This window comes from Antechinus flavipes, chromosome 2 (genome assembly GCF_016432865.1).
Source record: "Antechinus flavipes isolate AdamAnt ecotype Samford, QLD, Australia chromosome 2, AdamAnt_v2, whole genome shotgun sequence".
Lineage (NCBI taxonomy): Eukaryota > Metazoa > Chordata > Mammalia > Dasyuromorphia > Dasyuridae > Antechinus > Antechinus flavipes.
This window is the reverse complement of record NC_067399.1, coordinates 157,617,259-157,637,900: the sequence shown is the minus strand read 5'-3', so window position 1 is coordinate 157,637,900 and position 20,642 is coordinate 157,617,259. Positions and strand designations below refer to the sequence as shown.

Genomic DNA, 20,642 nt, shown 5'->3' with positions numbered 1-20,642 from the left:
CTATGGGACAACCAGTTTGAGATGCAAGACTGGAGGTCAGAGCTGGATAAACAGATCTGAGAAATATCTTCATAAAGGCTACTGTTGAATTAATTAAAAAACAAAAAACAAACAAACAAACAAACAAAAAAAAAAACAACTAATCTATCACCAAACAAAATACAATAAAAGAAGAAAAGTACTTGAGCAAAGTTTGAGGGACATTCATGGTTAGTGGCCATGACCCAGATGAAGGTCCTGAAAAGGAAACTAAAAAGTAGCATTGTAAAAGTTGGGAGAAAAACCAGGGGGAAACTGTGTCCTGCCTAAGGCAACAGGGAGGTCAAGAAGGAGGAGGAAAGTCCATTAGACTTGGCAATACAGAATTCACTGGTAACTTTGGAAAGTTAACTTTTGGTAGAATCATTAAGTCAGAAACCAGATTGTAGAGCTAATAAGACAGTGAGAATAAAGGCAATGAGAGCCAACTACAGATGGCCTTCTCAAGAAGTCTGGCTACACATCCCTTTTTGTAGTGGCAAGGAACTGGAAACTGAATGGATGCCCATCAGTTGGGAATGGGTGAATAAGTTATGGTATATGAATATTATGGAATATTATTGTTCTGTAAGAAATGATCAACAGGATGATTTCAGAGAGGCCTGGAGAGACTTACATGAACTGATACAAAGTAAAATAAGCAGAACCAGGAGATCTTTATACATGGCTGGACTTGGTACTTTTCAACAATGAGGTGGTTCCTCATAATAGACTTGTGATGAAGAGAACCAAATACATCCAGAGACAACAATGGGAACTGAATATGGATCAAAACAGTATTTTAAGCTTTTTGTTGTTGTCTGTTTTTTTTCTTTCTCATTTTTTCCTCTTTTGATCTGATTTTTCTTGTGCAGCATGATAAATGTGGAAATATGTTTAGAAGAATTGCACATGTTTAAACTATCATTGGATTACTTGCTATCTAGTGGATGGGGGACGTGTGAGGGAGGGAGAAAATTTTGGAACACAAGGTTTTGCAAGGGTAAATGTTGAAAACTAGCTTCACATGTGTTTTGAAAAATAAAAAGCTATATTAAAAAAGAAGTCTAGCTACAGAGAAGAGAGGGAAGAAATAGAATGATAACTAGAGAAGAGACAAATCAAGTAATGAATTTTTGTGGGTAGAGAAAACATGGAGCTGTGTGTAGGAATAAGGGAAAGAGTCAGTAGCTAGAGAAAGATTAAAGATATATCAGAGACTGGGGATGACAAAGGAAAGAGTCTCCTGGGGATGGGGGAGGATAGATTGACTTGACAAAGAGAGTGGTCATCTCTTTATGTGCAACAATGATGAAGTGAGAAAATAATGGAAGAAAATATCTGAATGATATGATATGAGGAAAAATAAAGAATTCTTAGTGAATAGCCTCAGTTTTTTAAGTGAAATATGAAACAAGGTCCTCAGCAGAGAAGGTAAAGAGAAGGAAGACCATGAGAGGTTTAAAGAGGGATGAAAAGGTTCACAAAAATTATTATGACTAAGATAGTAACTGATTAGGGAGATGTGAGAGGATTCTCTTGCTGAAATGAGGGATCAATTTTAGAATAAATAAAAGAAACCGTTTTTAAATGACTAAAGAGAAACAATTAAGTCAAAATGGTAAAGGAAATAGCTCATTCTCATTTGTCCTTTTTTTTTTTTTTTTTCATTCACAAGACCACCACCCTAGCACAGGCCCTAATGACCTTTTTCATGGATTGGTACAGTATCCTTCTAATTGATCCTACTGATTCCAATAGCCCTTTATTTCATCCAGCCTCCAAGTAGCTGTCAAATTAATTTCCAAAACACAGCCCTCACTAACCCTGGTCACTTCTGCTTCAACAGCTTTAGTGGTTCTCTAATGGGAGAGAGGAAATAAGCATTTATATAGTATCTCCCATGTGTGGGACACTGTGCTAAGAATAATTTCTTAATAACTGATTTACAAAAAATATTCTGCTCTTCTGTTTGGAATTAAAAACCCTTTATAATATGACTCCAGACTACCTCTCCAGACTTAATGTCTACCATTCTCTTTATCGTGATCTAACTTCTAGACAAAGAGGTTTACTTGCTATTCTTCATTCATGACATTCTATCACCTTTGCACAGGCTGTTCCTCAAATCTGAAATGTATATACACTCTTCATCTCTGGCAGCTGGTAGCATAGTAGACAGAGTGCTAGTAATGGAGTCAAGAAAACCTCATTTTGAATTCCAAATTCTCTCCCTCCCTTTGGACTCTCCTCTTCCCCAATGAAAAGGCAAGTAATACAATATTAATTATACATGTGAAATCATACAAAACTTATTTCCACATGATCCATGTTCAGTTCACTGGATAAATATCAATCTATAGAGGATTTATGGAATGTCATGGATTAGTGTTATATGGGATGAGAAACCATGTTTGGATTACAGCCTGGAGTGGTAGAAGGAGTATCCATATCAATAAGATTGTAGATCCATCAGAGTAATGACATATCAGATATCACAACCATTAAGTTGGTTGTGATAAAATTCCATTTTAATGCTTGCTGATGAAACCCAGAAGAAATGTATAATAAGCCCATTTTTGGAGAGCCTATCTACATTTTGGTTCACTAGTATAGGCCCTAAAGACCCAGAATCATGTTTTGCCTAGTAACACTTAATTAATCTTATTAAAATGTTCTAAAGGAAAATCAAATTTCCCCAACATTCAAAACTGATTTGTCTTCAACATGTCTTGAAACATCATTTTTTTTTTTAATAACTCAAAATGTGCATTAGGGTGGAGTACTTGTTACATAAGGGTTCTTCATTTTTAAGCATCTTTAAATGTAATTGGGAACCAATGATCCCCTCTTTCTTCTTTTTTTTTAAATACAAAATCTCCTTGTGATAGCCAAGGAACTAAAAAAATAAGTTTGCTTACTTTTATATCTGTTAATATTATGGATTGCTATGAAAAATCTATAAGTAGTGTTCATAGGATTCTATATATGATCCACAATGATTCATGGACAAAAAATTGCATAACACATTCAACAAAATATTATTAGAAAAGGAATTGGAATAGTTATGCTATAAAATGAGGCTGAGAGACAGGAGAATGACAGTGTAGATGTTACACTGATAATTTCGAAAATGTTAAAAGACCAAAAATATATAGTGCTGGGAAGATACTCTATGGAAGATTTATAGATATAGGTAAGAATCCCATGGAATAAAAAACATAGAAAGGCTGATGTATGCAGGAAAAGCACTTGTACATGTATAGTATCCAATACTACATGGATCCATTAAAATGTTTAAATGCAGTGGTAAGGATGTTTGTAATGTATATCCTTAGTGGAATAGTTGTATATTCATTGGTGGTATAGCCATACATTGAAAAAAATTCAAAAACTGCATTTGGAATTAATAGAAGTTACAAAGGAACATTATTCTATTACCTTTGAAATTTGATGTTTTTAAATGCCTATCTTGTCAAAAAGGTTGTAATGGTAACATTTTGGATAATAATAGCATGATATTCTGGTAACATAGCCAATTAGGTCCAGAGTTCTGAGATTAAAGGGATAATACATGCATTACAGAACAAGTTTTCCCCAAATTCTAATGAAGCCAGAAGAAAATAAAAATCACAAAATCTTGTCTGGGTCAACTGATAACCAACTGCCTTTACCTGCAGTGGTAAAGAATGAAGGGGAAAGAATGTGAAAACTCAGAAGGAAAGCTCTATTTCTGTACACATAAATCAAGTACCAGAAATTCTGCTAGAATGGGAAAGGAAATACCTTAATCCTATTGAGAACATATGGGAGAAAGTACAAGTGGTAGAATGACAATTAAAGAAAAACTAGTAAGAACACAATTAAAAAAATCAAAAGAAGAGGATGTTGAGAGAAGAGGTAAATAATGAGATTCAGAAGTGGTTGGATTCAAAACAGTTAAGTATATAAAACACTTATTTTTAAGTCAGAGTCATATTACAGACTAATGGAATTATGTATGAGGTAGCACCTTTTATTGACCTGACTTAGACCCATTAGGATTGCTTATTCTGGTTTTAAAGAATCAAATTTCAGAGAGGCTCCTAAAGAATACTGAGTTACTTTTTTTCAGTGAACTGTAGAAATGTAATTATGTAAAACACTATATTTACTGACTGGGTAAATTTTAGCTCACATAAATTAATGACGGGATATATATTTTGAGGAAAAATTGAGTTAGACTTGAGTAAAGGGAAATTCTTGTATCTTTCATTGAAGTTCATAAACGTGAGTTTCAAAGACCACATAATGATGGCAAATTTTGCTAAGGAGGAAAAAGATATTCAATGTAAATCAAATATTCACATTAAATTCATGGTTCTTGTATCCTTCCCTATTTCTCTACCCACACAAACATTACATTATCATAGAACCTCATCATTTCCCATTGAGATTACTGCAATAGCCTCCTAATTAGTGTCCCTGCCTCCAGGGTCTTCTCTTTAATCCACATAGCTGCCAAATTAAAATATTGCCAAATTAATAATAATAATGTCAAAGTTATATTTCTATAACAGTTCTGATCATGTCTTTTCTTTGCTCAGGCAGATTCCTGAGTAGCTTCCACTTATCTTAAAAATAAACTTCCATTAGGCACTTAGAATCCTTCATAATCTGGCTATAAATTTTCTAGACTTATTATTCCTTCACATACTTCATATACATTCAAAAAGAGCCTCCTTATTGTTTGGCCATATTCACTACACTATTTCTCCTCTCTGAATCTTTGTGAAAGCTGTCACTAAACACAGAATGTTCACTTTCATCCATCATTACTTCTTAGAATCCCACTCTCCATTCACTTTACTTGATTCTGCCAAATACAACCACTTCTACCACCTTTCTACACAGAAAGTATTTTGCATATGTTATTTTCTTATCTAGTACATGCTGCTTTCACCTTGTAGAAAACAAGCTGCTTGTTTAGAACAATGCCAAAAGGGCTACAAAACTGTGCATATCCTTTGATATGTGTCTCTACTGGGCCTGCATCCCAAAGAGATCATAAAAAAGGGAAAAGGACCCACACGTAACAGCTCTTTTTGTAATGGCAAGGAACTAGAAACTGGATGGATGCCCATCAAATGGAGAATGGCTGATTAAGTTATGGTATATGAATGCTATAGAATATTATTTTTCTATAAGAAATGATCAGCAGGATGATTTCAGAGAGACCTGGAGAGACTTACATGAACTGATGCTGAGTGAAGTGAATAGAATCAAGAGAACATTGTACACAGCAATAGGAAAATTGTATGATGATCAACTCTGATGGATTTGGCTCATTTCAACAAGTAGATGATTCAGACCAATTTCAATAGACTTGTGATGGAGAGAGCTGTCTGCATCCAAAGAGAGGATAGTGGGGACTGAATGTGGATCACAACATAATATTTTCACCTTTACTGTTGTTGTTTGCTTGCTTATTTTTTGTTCTTTCTCATTTTTTGCCCTTTTGACCTGATTTTTCTTGTGCAGCATGTTAAATGTGGAAATATGTTTAGAAAAAGTGCACATTTAACCTATATTAGATAACTTGCTATCTTGTGGAGAGGTGAGGAGGAAGGGGAAGGAGAAAAATCTGGAACACAAGGTTTTGCAAGGGTGAGGGTTGAAAATTATCTTTGCATGCATTTTTTAAAATATTTTATTTTATTTAATAATTACTTTATATTGACAGAATCCATGCCAGGGTAATTTTTTTACAACATTATCCCTTGCACTCGTTTCTGTTCCGATTTTTCCCCTCCCTCCCTCCACTTCCTCCCCTAGATGGCAAACAGTCCTATATATGTTAAATATGTCTTTGCATGCATTTCAAAAAAAAAAAGCCATTAATATAAAAAAATTTGAATAAAATTACACTGGAAAAAAAAAATAAGGTCCTTGAAGGCAGGGACTGTTTTCGTCATCGTATCTGTATCCCTAACTTGGCATAGTACCTGATGCTTAATAAATGCTTATTAAATCAAAAAATTATTTTTACATCTCCAATTAGACACTTTCTATCCCCCATGAGGGGCAGCATGTTGTAGTAGTAGAGAGAAAGCCAGATTTGAAGCCAGGCGAAAATGAATTCAAATAAATCTTTTGACACATACTGGCTGTGTGACCCTAGGCAAATTAATTAAATTCTCATTGCTCTGGGTAGTTCTATAAGACTCTAAGTTGCCAGCTTATAAGGGAAAGTGAGTTTCTCCTCAAGGAGTTCCTTTTAACAATAAAATCATAGGTTTAGTTCCTATCCCTCTCTTGAACAGTATGAATGAATTAAAAATTATAGGAGAAGATGGGGAAGAATGAAAAAGAAAAGGGGAGAAAGACAAAAGGATTTATATACCACCTTCTAGATACAGAAGGTAGCTAGATTAAGGAAAAACAAGATCCAGCTCTGATAAATACACATTCCCTGAGCATGAAAATTTTAATCCTTGCAATACTGGTAATATTGAGAGAAAGATCCAGATCCAATTCTGATGTAGGGAAACAGTAAAAAGAAAAGTCATTGCTTTTGCTACTCTACCCAGCTACAACTGATAATGTGATAAGTCCCTGGAAATGGGGAGTTTCTCACCTTCAGCAACAGTAAGTAGGTTCCCCAATTCTGTTGAAGAATGGTATTGTATAGGCTCAGAATTCCGTACATTTGCCAGTGGCAAAAAAGGATCATACTCAGAAGATGAAAGATCAGCCAGAGTCAATGTGTAGTGACTTTGCTGAGTATATGTGCTTGAGCCAGAAACACAACAGTGCAAAACCTACAAAAATATAATAGAAAATGGGATTAAGGAATGTGGTTAAAAAATTAAAAGGTCATTATGCAGACAACCTACTTTACAACAATTAGAAAGGCCTAATTTTTACCTTAGTGAAATTATCTTGTGACAAGTACAGCAAGCTCAAAGGAAAACAAAATTAAACAAGTAATCCTTCTGTAATACCAAAAATATATTCTCTGAGCAATAAAAATGCTACACAGACGTTTTCTGAGCAAGAAAATTTGGCCACAAGAGGATATATTAGAGCAGAATGTGAATATTGAGAGAGAAGTTTTGTAGTACAAGTGTACCATAGAAAGAAATCATCCATGGGGTGGAAATGGAGTTCAGTATTATCAAAGTTAAACTAAAGAGGATAAAAAAAAATATTATAAGCCTTTCTAGTTCAGTTACAGTCCAAGAAACACAATATCCTTTATGAAATAATTTTTATATATTTGATGAAATCAAGAAAAAAGGCATGTTAAAAAGATCCCAATTTAAAATACAAAAAGATTAATCTTATTATTACATGCTTAAATGCCCTGAATATCAAGTATTATTTTAAAAATGGGAATTAAAGGTATTCTTTTTTTTGTATTTTTGTACATATATAACCATGCAAATACCACATCCATAAAATCATTTTGAATAATGGGTAGGAATGTATATGGTAGTTTTGATATATTTCTTTTTGTAAATTCTAAAGTGAAAAAAAAAAAATCTAAGTAAATTTATTTTTGCATAAAGTTTTAATAAAAACATACAATACTTTAATAGATACTATAGAAACATTTTAAATTTAAACATGGTACATTCAAGTCTAAAACAGTTCCATATTTTAAGACTAATAATGTGCTACCCATATTCTTTGGAGAGTTTAGATATAAAACTGTGTAACTAACTAAAATCATAAGAACAGCACTGGGTAAAGTATAGCCAAGAAGACAGTGTAATACTGTTAAAGCAACACTTAGCATATGTAATTCATTTACTATCATTGAAAAGTCATTATTATTAGTTAAAATGAAAGAAAATCTATCCAATAAAAATAAACTGGTATCAAGGCCAATTTTACCCAAAAAGGTAATCAGTCATGTCATTAAAACTATCCTTATAAGCAAAATATTATTTTAGGGAAATAATTGAGTGCTTAAATAGTGTCTTGTACATAAGGGTTTAATAAATGCTTGTTTACTTAAAGCAATGTAAAATAGCTTTTCATTTAGTTAATTTGGTTTGTATCAAAGATGTAAGTTTATGTGCATTATAACCACAGGAACAATAGGGAATTAATAAGATTCTAATTTAATTACTCTGAGTCTAATTGAATTTTCAAAGATTTAGGTAAGAAAATGAAATATTTTTTATCCTGTCCTTAAAATACATCAACTAAAATGAGTATTTCAATAGCCAGTCAACATATGAACATTTAGTATACTTCGTTGAATACTGGGAATACAAAGAAAGGAAAGACAGAACTTGACCTCAAGGAGCTAAATATCTAATGGAGAAATCAACACGTAAACAACTATGCACAAATAAGCTATATACAGAATAAATAAGAAATAATCAACATAGGGATAGAACTAGAATTAGGAGAGATTAGGCTCTATATAAAGTAAGATTGTATCAGGAACTTGAGCCTGGAGATGAAGATGAGGAGAGAGAGCATTCCAGACATGGGAGATTCTATGTGAAGGCTCTCAGAATAATTATAAGTTCCAAAGAAAATCATCAACTTACCCTATAAATGTAATCTAGTAAAGGGGCTCTAGATGAATGCTGATCTTCAAGAACAGTAGATACTTGATGCATCAGGGTTTTCATTGGCAATGCCATGCACCAATCCAACAAGCACAGTAAAAGAGAAACAATAAACTGTAGAAGAAATACACAATTATTTATGACACAATTCTTATCATTCTTCAGCATAAATAATGCTGCACTTGTATCTAACTATAGAAATACTTCTGTGAATATAGTACTATTACCCACCTTTTTATCTGTTTCTACCGAAGAGTATTCAGCACTTGGTAAAAGAAATGCAATTGTGGCCACAAGGATCTGCAAACCAGAATAACACTTTGGAATTAAAGGTTAAACAAACAAAAAAAAAGACATTTATAAGAAAACCTAATTGCTTAAATTCCTTACAAACTTATTTCCACTGAAAGAAAGTTATACAAGCAAGGAGAGAACTTAGGGAAATGCGTATAAATCATGAGAATTCGTATAGGATATATGTAGAATGTAGATCCATGCTCAGTCAGCTTCAGTTCTATTCCAATTACTTAAAAAAAGACAAATAACAAAAGAAAATTTGTAGATCAGCACACCAAAGGCAGTAATCCATTCTGCTAAGTGTACCCTCTTAACTTCTGCCTCCAAACTTGTAACACTAGTGGAAAAAAAAAGTTTTAAGTCACACAATATCACAAAAATGACTTTTATTTTATCTGTTATCTCTCTTGAAAAATTACTATCAGAACTTATTACTTTCTTTGTGAAAGTCAAGGCAAGTCACTCTTTTAAGTTGCAGTTTTCTTTTGACTTCCAACCCTAGACACAGCCAAAGAAGAATAAGGTAAACTCATAATTGAAACTTTTCAGAGATAAGTGAATATATGTAATTGTCCTGGAATCCAGACCTCAGCCCCTTTTTCTCTCATTATGCATTTCTTAAGTATATGTATGTGTGTGATTGATATTCCTCAATTAATCCTGTTATAATAAAGCCACTAAATTTACTGCAGGAATTTTTTTTCCAGAAAAAATGAAAAGTTGCATTCTTTGGATAATAAGGAAATCTCCTCAAGAAGAGGCATCCAATCAACTGCTTATTCTTTGCTGATACCATCTAAACTGCTTTCAATGAGTATAATGATGTATTTACAAAAGTTCAAAAAATGTATTATAGTTAAGTCTTCTAAATTTTGTTACTGTAAGAACTATCTTCCACTAGTGACTACTTCCTTTATTACTAACTAGAATCAAATTGAGTTAGACCTTAATGAATTTTAATCCCTCTCTCCAAGTCTTTAAGACAAAGTATATCTGACTTACTATTGATGCATATTATAGAAGGAATGTTTTCTCTTGTATGGATTGGACTAGATCATTCATGCTGTCCTTTCCATCTGTGAAAATTATTTAATCCCTTTTTCTCTCCATCAGTTTGTATGTCTTGAGTAATACAAAATATAATATAAAAAGTAAACAGTTATATCTTAACAATGCAAAAAGCAGACCTACTTCAGTAATTTTCCGTGGCAAAGAGTTGTCATATTTCTGAAGCTTTTCCCAATAGGACACAAGCAACTGAAGGATATCACAAGCTACCTGAGCCACCACCTTATTAGGAAACTATAAAAGAAAACAAATACTAAAATCAGTCTCATATAAGTAAATACATAAATGAAAATATACTATTAGTGAGAATCTTTTTACTGCTTAAGACATTTATATATTTCTTGGCACAGGGGGAAATAGCTTTATTCTTTTCCCAAACGATGTTGGCCCATAAAATAATGATATTAGATATAATTTGGCTCTATTTACTCTCTTTCTGTGTGTGTGTGTGTGTGTGTGTGTGTGTGTGTGTGTGTGTGTGTGTGTTTGAGATAGAGAGGGCATATTAGGGAGAAATGAGAATCCAGAAAAAAAGGAAGTCATTAACAATGGGAAACTGCAGAAAGAGCAAAAATAACGAGGACTTAGAAAAACCAATTATAACAATGATACCTCTTAGAGTAAGCAGCTTCAAACAGAAGACACTTGGCAAATGAACTAAATCTTGTCCATCTTATGGGTACTTCATGTTGAGAGATATTGTGATATAGTGACAAGAGCAATGGGTGTGGAACTTAAGGACCTGAGTTTGTCTTGGTTTCGGTACTTTTCCTTTTGTGATCTTAAGCAAGTAATGAAATCTTCATTTTTGCACCTCATTTTTCTCATTTATAAAATGAAGGAGTTGGACTTAAATGATTTTTAAGGTTGCTTCCTCTTCTATAATTGCTTTCTATGTAGTGCTAAAAATTCTGGCCTCCTTGTGTTTAGTAATAGATATGTAGACTTGTTCTAGGAAGTCCTGGCTACATTTTTTTCCCACAAATGTTTAAGCCCAAGGCAATATGAATAATGTCACTCAAAATATTCCAGTAGTGAAATGCTTTTTTCTGAGGTTTTTAAGAAAAATATAATGGGGTTAGTAGGTATTACTTGCTATATAATTTATTAGGGGTCAGTGTATAAATTCAGATTTGAATTATATGAATAATATATTTCACGATTTTTCTACAGCAAATTTGACATTTTATTTTATTAAGCTTGAATTTTAAAATGTATGTTTTTGGAAAAGACATTTGAGCTTTACAGATAATTATCCTTTAAAATTTTTGTTTTGATATTTTTGATATTACCAAAATTTTTCTCACTATATGTTCCCCTGCATGCTAAGAAAACTATCCCATATAAAAATGTTTTTAAGAAAAAAAATTAGCAAACTGACACATACATTGAAAAACATCTAAAACATGTGAAATGTACTATACTTCCTCAAAAGAGTGAAATGAGAATTCTTCTCTTAGCTCTTCTTTGGAGCCACACTTATTCTTTCTCATTTTGTGACTTTCACTTTTGATTGTTGTGTGGTTTTTTCCTTTTTACATTGAGGTAGTCATTATATATATTATTTTCTTGACTCGGCTTTTTTGGTTCTATCAAGGGATAGAAGTCTTTCCATGCTTCTCTGTTTTGATCATATTCGTCATTTCTTACAGCCTAGTTATATTCCATTACATTCATGTATTAGAATTTTATTTAGCTTATGTGCAATCTAGTATTCAATACCCTTCAAAACCTGCTCCTTCCCACTCCCTTCCATTCTTCTTATACCTTATACCCTACGAAACATTCTTGAATCAAAAAACCACTGGCTTCCTAACAGTTTTATACATGAAACTGCCAAACTCTGGGCATTAGCTATCCTCTCTACCTGGAATTTTCTGCCTTTTTATGTCCATCTCCTGGCTTCCTTTATGTTCCATCTAAAATCTAGCCTTCTGCAAATAGCTTTTCCTAATATTGCTTAAATTCTGGATCATTGCTTTACTGATCTCTAATTTAACCTGTAGAGAGCTTGTTTGAGCTCTTAAGAAATTATTTTGTGTCTTTCTTGGTACCCATAATGCTTAGCAAAATCCCTGGCATTAGCATTAGCACTGAAATATCCTTCTTTAAGAAATTTGAAATATCTTCTAAAACACAGCTATACTAGATATGATTATCATTTTATTTTTTTTAGTTCCAATAACATAATAAGAATTTTGAAATTCTACAATATGTAAAGGTATGTGCATATGACTAATCTCAGTAAGACAATTTCTAAATCATGATTACTTTACTCAAAAATGATCTACACTTTAAAATTTTTTGCTGTTATCCCTTTTATTTACCTCTATTACTCAAGTACTAATATAGGAGTTAGGACTTCTCAAAGTCATTTGAGAATTGTCAATAAGAGCTTTACTTCCTAAGGAAGTAGTAGATGAAAGAATCAGAGGACAAATATAAGTGCTACTTTAGCTATCTTTTGTGCTATGCATGTTTTGTAAATTTTTTTGGGGGGAAGGGAAGATGAAAAAAGTGAACAAACAATACATTGGGCTCTTAGTAAGAAAAATCAGACCCAATTCAAATTACAAGTGAACTTTTAATATGTAGAAAACACTTTAATTTTATATTAAAATCATGAATGAATACCTTTAAAGTTACACCTATAACATTGATTGCAGCCTTTACTTTTGGATGGTTTGTACACTGAATAAGCTCTTCACATATCCAAAGTCCAAGGCAGCATACAGAAATACATCTTAAAAAAAAAAAAAGAAAAATTCCTTATGAAACTTGCAAACTATTAATGTTATGTTTTAATATGTTTATATGAAATAAAAAACAGAAATAAAGTCCTCTCTGTAAACTGCTTTCCTATAGGATATAAAATCTGACTCTTTTTACCATATAAATACTGCGGGAAAAATGATATATATTCACAATACACATTAAAATATCTTAGAAGAAACATGTTCAATATCTTTTGACATGTATGACAAAATTTAATTTAAATATAATTTGAAAGTGCTTTTTGCTACTTTTTAATTCATAGACATTATTTATCTGCTAGATTCTACATGTCACATTTGAGAATGATACATTATGTTCAGTTTTTATACTGTTTGGGGTTCCTTTTTTCAATTTAAGCTGCTCACTAAATTTGACTTTCTTAATCAGCCATACCTTTATTTGAAATATAGCAAAATACATTGAATATATTAGAGAAACTCTAATATTCTCCAAATATAAATATAACATAAATTCATTCAAAAAGCCTAAAATAATCCAAATAGCTTACAAAATTAGCATTAATCCAATCCAACTACGGTATTATACATGGATTATATTGTACTTGTAACCCTGAATTTTTCCTTCTGTCTTGCCCAATAAATATTTTATCTCCTTCACACCTTGTTTCATAAATTATTTTCATAGTATTCTTTCTGGTAATTTTATTAATTATTGCTTTTAAATTTTACTTTCTGGAAATTGTTCTTTCAAATTTTTTCCTTTTCCATAATTATATAATATCATAAAAATTTGTAATTTATTTCAACTCACACTCAAATTGTTCAAATCAGAAGAATATGCATCAGTTAGAAACCTATTTACCTTTTTTTATATTACTTACTGTCCTTTTCTAAATTTCCTCAACTATGTAAAAATAATCTGAAATTTCTTAATTTTTACTCACATACTTTTAAATTTAACAGAGAATATTCATTAGAATATCAATACAAATATTATTTTTTGCTATGAAGATGTCAATTGCAAATATATACTGTCCTAGTTGCCAAACACCATAAGAATGGCTTTTTCATTTCTTAGAAACTTGCATTAATTTTTTTATTTTTTTGTTATTTATTATCACTTTGCCTATTAAAATTTAATACAACTCCTAAAACCACCCTTGAATTTTCATTGTACAAATTTTAAAAATCTCTCTCTTAAGCATAATAAAGAAAAACCTTGCATAACAGCATAGCTATTTTTCCATGCCCACATAAACTGTTATTTTCCCCTATTTCTCTTACTAGTCTTTCAAAAAGCTATATTTTTTTTATTACACTGAATTTTACCCATATATTTCACTGAAACGTCATAAATTTATTGAATCCAAGAGAACATGTTATATTAGATAAAGAGACACCCTATTAGTTGGGATGACCTGAGTTCAAGACTGCCTCTGATACTTACTGAATCAATGATCCTTGGGTCAAGTCACCTATGATTTGAAATGTGTCACTTCATTAAACTATATGCAAATTGCAGGACAGCTGCCAATCTGCATTGGTCAGGAAGTTTTCTAATCAAAAGTTCTCTATACCAATTAAAAACAGATCCAACCAAATCCAAATTATTATTCATCAAAAAATGTTTCCCTACTATTTTACACTATTTAAATATTCATTTAAAATCTGATGTTCTTTACTTCCCACAGAAATCTGAAAAAGAATATATACATTGTATAAGGAGTATGAGGTTGAGTCTTCTGACTAGTTATTCTAGTTTCCCAATTTCATCATTCTTGCCAATCTTTGCATTTAATAATCTACACAAGTCCCAAACCACTGATGTTGAAGAAAAATCTCCCATTGGGTATATACAGTAATCATTTTAGGAATTAAATCTTTTTAGATCATCACTTAAAGAAAGATGTATCTTCTACTTTGTGGATACATTTTCATCATTTAGGACTTTTTATTTAACTATTCATTCATTTATTTTGCATTTCTTATCTCAACAATTATAACCACATTTCCATCAGCCTCATTATTATATCCTCTAGGCAAAAAAAGGTTGCTTAAGAAAGAAATGCTTTCATGTCATACTAATAAATGTTAGCCTCAATGTTTAAGTAAATTATCCCAGTATTATTGTCTCTTCTAATTAATGCAATCTTTATTACTTACTTTCTTTATCCTTTAGTAATGAATAAAAGAACATAGCTCACTGTTTACTCATTAAGTTAAAGATTCTTTAAATATATTCAATCAATAAAATAATAAAGGAAATATTGTTTTCTTAAAGCCATTCTTTGGAAAAAAATAAATTTCCTTTGTCAGTTAATTACTTAAAAAATTACATGTCACAATTTAACAAAGAAACAATTTTCATAAAGGATATTACATATCTTTAAACACAAAATTTTAAAATTTAACTTGATATATCGAATCAATGTTATAGGCCAAATATATCATCTTACAAGAAGTTAATTAAAATATTTTTAACTACATTTAAATGAACTGTTTTTAGCCAAACAAGCTACTAAACAAGAACATGTTTATATACTGATTTTCTAGCTTAAAAGTCTAAATAGTTTACCTTCTATTTGACATTTACCTTGCACCTTCACATGGCTCATCTGTTGCATTCTTCAGTAAAATATTTATGAGGTAATGCTAAAACACAAAATAAAAGGGCAGGGGGGAAGCTTTGCATCAAAGGAGTTTTTTGTTTAGTTTTGTTTTGCTTTTAATCAGATATAATTTACTATTTTCCAGACAACCACTAGTTACTATAATACTAGGAACTTTAGAAAGAGTTCATAAAGGGCTTGAGGTAGAACAAGTAGCCTAAATATATAAGTTTAAGTATGGCCTTTGTAAATGGGAGCGTAACAAAAGGTGTACAAAGATATAAATATGTGAAGAAATTTAGATTATAATAAAATTCAGTTGCAAAATATTTATTTTTACATTAGATGAAAAAGAATATGTCTTTAAGATTTATTACATTTATAAAGCAAAGTTTTCATAGACTTTGTGTTACAGAAAAAGATTTTTTTAAGAACAAGGAAAAAAGCTTCCTTTCCATTAAGTGCCCCCCAAACAATTTGCCTTTTATATTTTAAAAAACTTTTACTTTTCAAATTTTGAAAAATAAAAAGGTGAATATTTATCCTCATTCAATTGTTACTGATTTGTTTGACTGCTGACGCCAGAGCATACAATTAGAGATGCTCAAGAAAAAAGATAACAGTCATGATCAAAAGAACAACAATAAAAAACTACACAGAAAAAAAAATCTTCAAGTTTAACTAACAATCATTGCTTAACATTAGATAAAATGGAGGCCTGCAAATTATGTCATGAAACATTTCAGTAGTAAAACTATTAGTTACCTTATTTTAAAAACTCTCCCTTTTTTTCTTAATGAGTTTGTAATAATATAACAGCATGATAACAACATATCTAATTATGTTAATCAAAGATCATATTTTAGAAAATTTTAAAAGGATATCCATATTTTAATTTACTTTGATGTCTTCAGATCCAGTAACAACTTCATCGATTTCAGGAACTGACTGAAGTAATGGAATTTTTGTATAAATGTTGGGAAAGCAAACAAGAGAACCCAGAATGGTGTGAGCTTCTGAGCGTGGGGCCTATAGAATAAAAAATAAATAAATATAAAATAGAAATTTTTTATACCTCAGAAAAAAAAGCTTTGAAAAATTTACTAAAATAAATTTTGGTTTTTCATAGGTTTTTTTGGTTGGATGGGTTTTAGTTCTAATTCACCAACAATGACATGTTATAATCAATCAAATATTTATTGAGTGCCTACGATGTGGCAGGTGCTGTGTTAAGTGCTGGGGATACAAAAAGAGGCAAAAGATTTATCTTTGTTCTCATGAAGTTTATCATATAGTGGAGAAACAAAAGAAGCAGAAAATTATTCAAGGTATACCTCGGAGACTTCCAACCTTGAAACCTGAAAATTCTACACTCAAGTCTCACTTCTGAAACCTCTTAGCTGTATGACACTGGAAAAGTTACTTAACTTCTCAGTGATATACACTATCTATGACAACTCACATCTAGTTAATTATTTTAAATGATTAGGTATCAAGAAGGTGTCAACTTGAATTGATAAAGGGAATTTCATCATTCAGGCTATACCAATAAAATCACAGATCAAGTTCCAACCCTTATTCTAAAGTAAATAGAAGGAAAAATTCATGTATTGAACTGGTATCATGAAATATTAAAAAAAAATAACAAAAACAATAAAGAGACTATCTACAGAATAGTTGGTTGGTTCACACAGATTTATGGAAATACACAGATAAGAATTACACAGTATAAGATTTAGGTGATTTGTAATCTGTTTTAATGGAATGAATTCTCTATAATGATGAGCTCTTGCATCTACTACTGATCACCATACCTCATTAATTAACCTTGATGAATTGCTGTGTTTGAAAATATTTATCCTCTGATAGTAAATATCCTTATGAGGAGAAAACAAATGAAGTTAGAAAATACTCTCAAAATTAATAGCAACTGCTGATAATAAAACAATGACAAATGAAAGGAAAATACCATGCCAAAAAACAAAATTTATAAAATATTTTGGAATCACTCTATCAATCATACAAAAATATGTTTTTTTGAATCAACTACAAAGTGCTCTATAAGAAATTTTAAAAAATACAGATAGCTGGGGGAATAATTAGTATTCCCCCTGATTATTGGGGGGCCAGATTCTAGTACCAAAACACAATAAAACTGATAATACTATAATAACAAAATTCATTAAGAAAAACAAAATATCTAGGATGATAAAAAGAAATAATAAAAAAAAGAGGCAGGGATAAAGGGAGAAATTGATATCAAAAACATGTGGTATTAGTGAACATAAGTAGATCAATGAAACAGATTAAGAAAAGGAAGAATCAGAAACAATGGAATATATAAAAATAAAGTGGAAACCAAATTATTCAAAAAAAGAAATCCCTTTGTGATAAAAATTACTAGGAAACCTATAAAGGAATCTGGCAAAATAGTGTTAGCTGATATCTTATCCCACAATCCACTACAAATTCTAAATACAAACAAGAATAAGAGAAATGAATCAAATACCTTTCACAATTGTGAGACTGCATACTTAATAAAACATTTCTAATATCTAAAATTTTTAAAAGGCATAAAAGTAGTCAAAGAATAGTTTAAAAAATTTTAATAAAAGAAAAGTTATCAAAAGAAAAACTACAAAAGGATCTGCAAATTAAGAAATGCTATATATAACTAATAAAAGAAATGCAAATCAAAATCAATTTAAGCCTTCATTTCTAACACTGCAAATGGACAACACTTGACAAAGATGGCAAAGTCAAGTTTGAAAAGATTGAGGGAAGACAGGAATACTACAGCATTGTTTGTGGAGCTGTACATAGTGTATTATATTGGAAAGCAATTTGGATTTATGCAAATAAAGTAATTAAAATGCTCAGACTCTTTGACCAGAGATTCTAGAACTATAAATAGATGCCTAAGGCCATCCTTGATAAAAAGACAGCCCTTATAGACACCAAAATATTTGTGGAGCACTTCTTATGACAGTAAAACATTGGAAACAAAGCAAAGGCCTACCAACTGGAAAATGGCTAGATAAATTTTGGTACACAAATGTAATGGAATATTACTGTGCTACAAGAAATTCAAATAATGAAAACAAAGAAGCATGTAAAGATATACATGAATTGAAGTTGAGTGAAATAGAGCCAAGAAAACAGTACATATAATGAATCTAGCAATGTAAACAGAAAGATCATAAAACAATCGGAAGCAAATCTTATAAAATAACAAAGAAAAAACATAGGCCCCAAAGAGTAGTGCCTTGCTTTGCAAAGCCGGGAAGTCTACTAGTGCGGTACATTGTTTACATTTTAAGGTGGTTTTTTTACTTTGGAAGTAATGATAAGTGTTGATGATTCATCTCTATCGTTAGGTTTTAAAATACATACATACATACATATATATATATATATATAAATAAAGAAATGGCAGAATAATGTGGGGCATTTTGGTTAGGTTAAAAAAAAAGACTATCAATAGAATTTAGAAATTATTTTGCCCAATTATCTATCAAAATTGATAACAGAGCAAATTTGTCAATGCTCATAAAACATAAAATACGATTAACAAAAGAAATATACTATATAAATAATCCAATATCAGAGAATGAAACTGTATAAACCATAAATGACCTGTTAAAGAAAAAAAGCAACAAGACTACATAGATTCACAAGTGAATTCTATCATTCAAACAACTAATGTCAACATTACATCAACTTTGATTATAAGAAAATAAGACATCCTTAAGATTTCTATGATATAAATATCATCTTTATAGCTAGAACAGAGAGAGACAATCAGATAAAGAAAATTACAAGCACATATCCCTAAGGAATAACAATGTAATTTTAAAAAATTATCAAGTATATTACAACAAGCATATTAGAAAGGTGATACAGTATTAAATTTATAAAAGAATTAAGTTATAAAAAACGGAATAGATTAGGTTATATAAAGGAAAAGAACTGCTTTAAAAAAGGAAACTATTAATAAAATAAACTATATTAACAATATAAACATGACAATACATCATTATATCTATTAAAAACACTAGGAATCAAAGAAACAAATAGAACTTTTTTAAACTAAAGTAAATAGTTTTTATCTACATCTAAGAACAAACTTTTTTTTTAAGTCAGAAGACTTTTCTATATGACTAAAAGTAAAGACACCCAACTAGATATTCTAGTTTTGGTAAAGACAAAACAAAACAAAAACAACTGAAAGAATAAGCACAGGACAAGCAAAATCAAAATTAATAATACAATTCAGGCAAAAGTCAAGATCTCACTTGCAATGTCATTGGTCCTCTTTAAAAACAAAAGAAACAACAATAGTTAAGATCATGCTGTGAAAGAACTTAAAAACCAGAGGAGTTTAATTTAATCCTAGAGGCAACAGGAAACCACTGCTGATTCATGACCAGAACTGTATTTTCGGAAAATCATTTTTACAGCTATGTGAAATGCGACATATGTAACACAGAGAAACCCCAAAGAAGGATGTTGCAGTAAGGAATGGGGTGACCTATGATAATTGTGTGAGAGTAGAGACAAGGTATTAGATGTGAGAGTGGCACAGATGTTAAAAAAAAAAGAAAAAAGAAAAAAGATTTGGCAAATGATTTGATATGTGGATGACAAAGAGGAGGAGTCAAGTATAACACTGAGAATGTGGGAAAGTGGAGAAGTAGTGGCACATTTGATATAGGTAAGAATATGACAGTTTATTTAGGGAATCATAAGGAATTATAGGCAGCTAGTTGGTATAGTGGATAGGGAATCATAGTATGTCAACTAAAAAATTAAATGAAAACAGAAAGCTCATTAAAGTTCCATGCTATAAAATGGATTAAGAAAATCATTCTTTCTGATTTATGAACAAAACCCAATAGGAAGAAAAAGAAAAAGAAATTTCACTAAAAATAACTACAGAACACATAAAATACTTAGGAGGCTTGTTACCAAAACACAGAGGAGAATTATGTGAATAAAACTACAGAACAATCTTTTGAGAAAAAAAAAAGACAAATAATTGGACATTGACTCTTGATGTCAAAATGATAAATGATAAAATGATAAAAATACTATGCCCCCGAAATTAATTTGCAGATTCGGTGTCACATCAAATTATTAATTACCAAACTATTTATTATATAGATTTAGAAAAATAATAAGAAAATATATAAAGAATAACAATAGGGAAAGAATTTTAAGGAAAATAATGAAAAAATCGGGCAGGAATGGCCCAGTCTAGCATTATAAGATATGTTAGCACTAAAAGAACTAATCCTAAAAAGTTATAAAAATCTAAACAATTTGGTATTGATTAAATGTATGTATAT

At 30.8% G+C, this 20,642-nt stretch overlaps 1 protein-coding gene across 1 annotated transcript in view; it reads right to left on the bottom strand.

The window, feature by feature from the left end:
• The window catches only part of RALGAPA2 (Ral GTPase activating protein catalytic subunit alpha 2), a 397,768-nt gene that overhangs the window by 183,206 nt on the left and 193,920 nt on the right, over positions 1–20,642 (bottom strand). The window contains exons 26-32 of the mRNA XM_051975852.1: positions 16,195–16,323; positions 15,279–15,337; positions 12,585–12,693; positions 10,074–10,184; positions 8,817–8,885; positions 8,565–8,699; positions 6,635–6,818 (exon numbers count right to left, since the gene is read on the bottom strand). Coding sequence (XP_051831812.1) covers positions 6,635–6,818; positions 8,565–8,699; positions 8,817–8,885; positions 10,074–10,184; positions 12,585–12,693; positions 15,279–15,337; positions 16,195–16,323 — 796 coding nt within the window. The remainder of the gene's footprint in view (positions 1–6,634; positions 6,819–8,564; positions 8,700–8,816; positions 8,886–10,073; positions 10,185–12,584; positions 12,694–15,278; positions 15,338–16,194; positions 16,324–20,642) is intronic.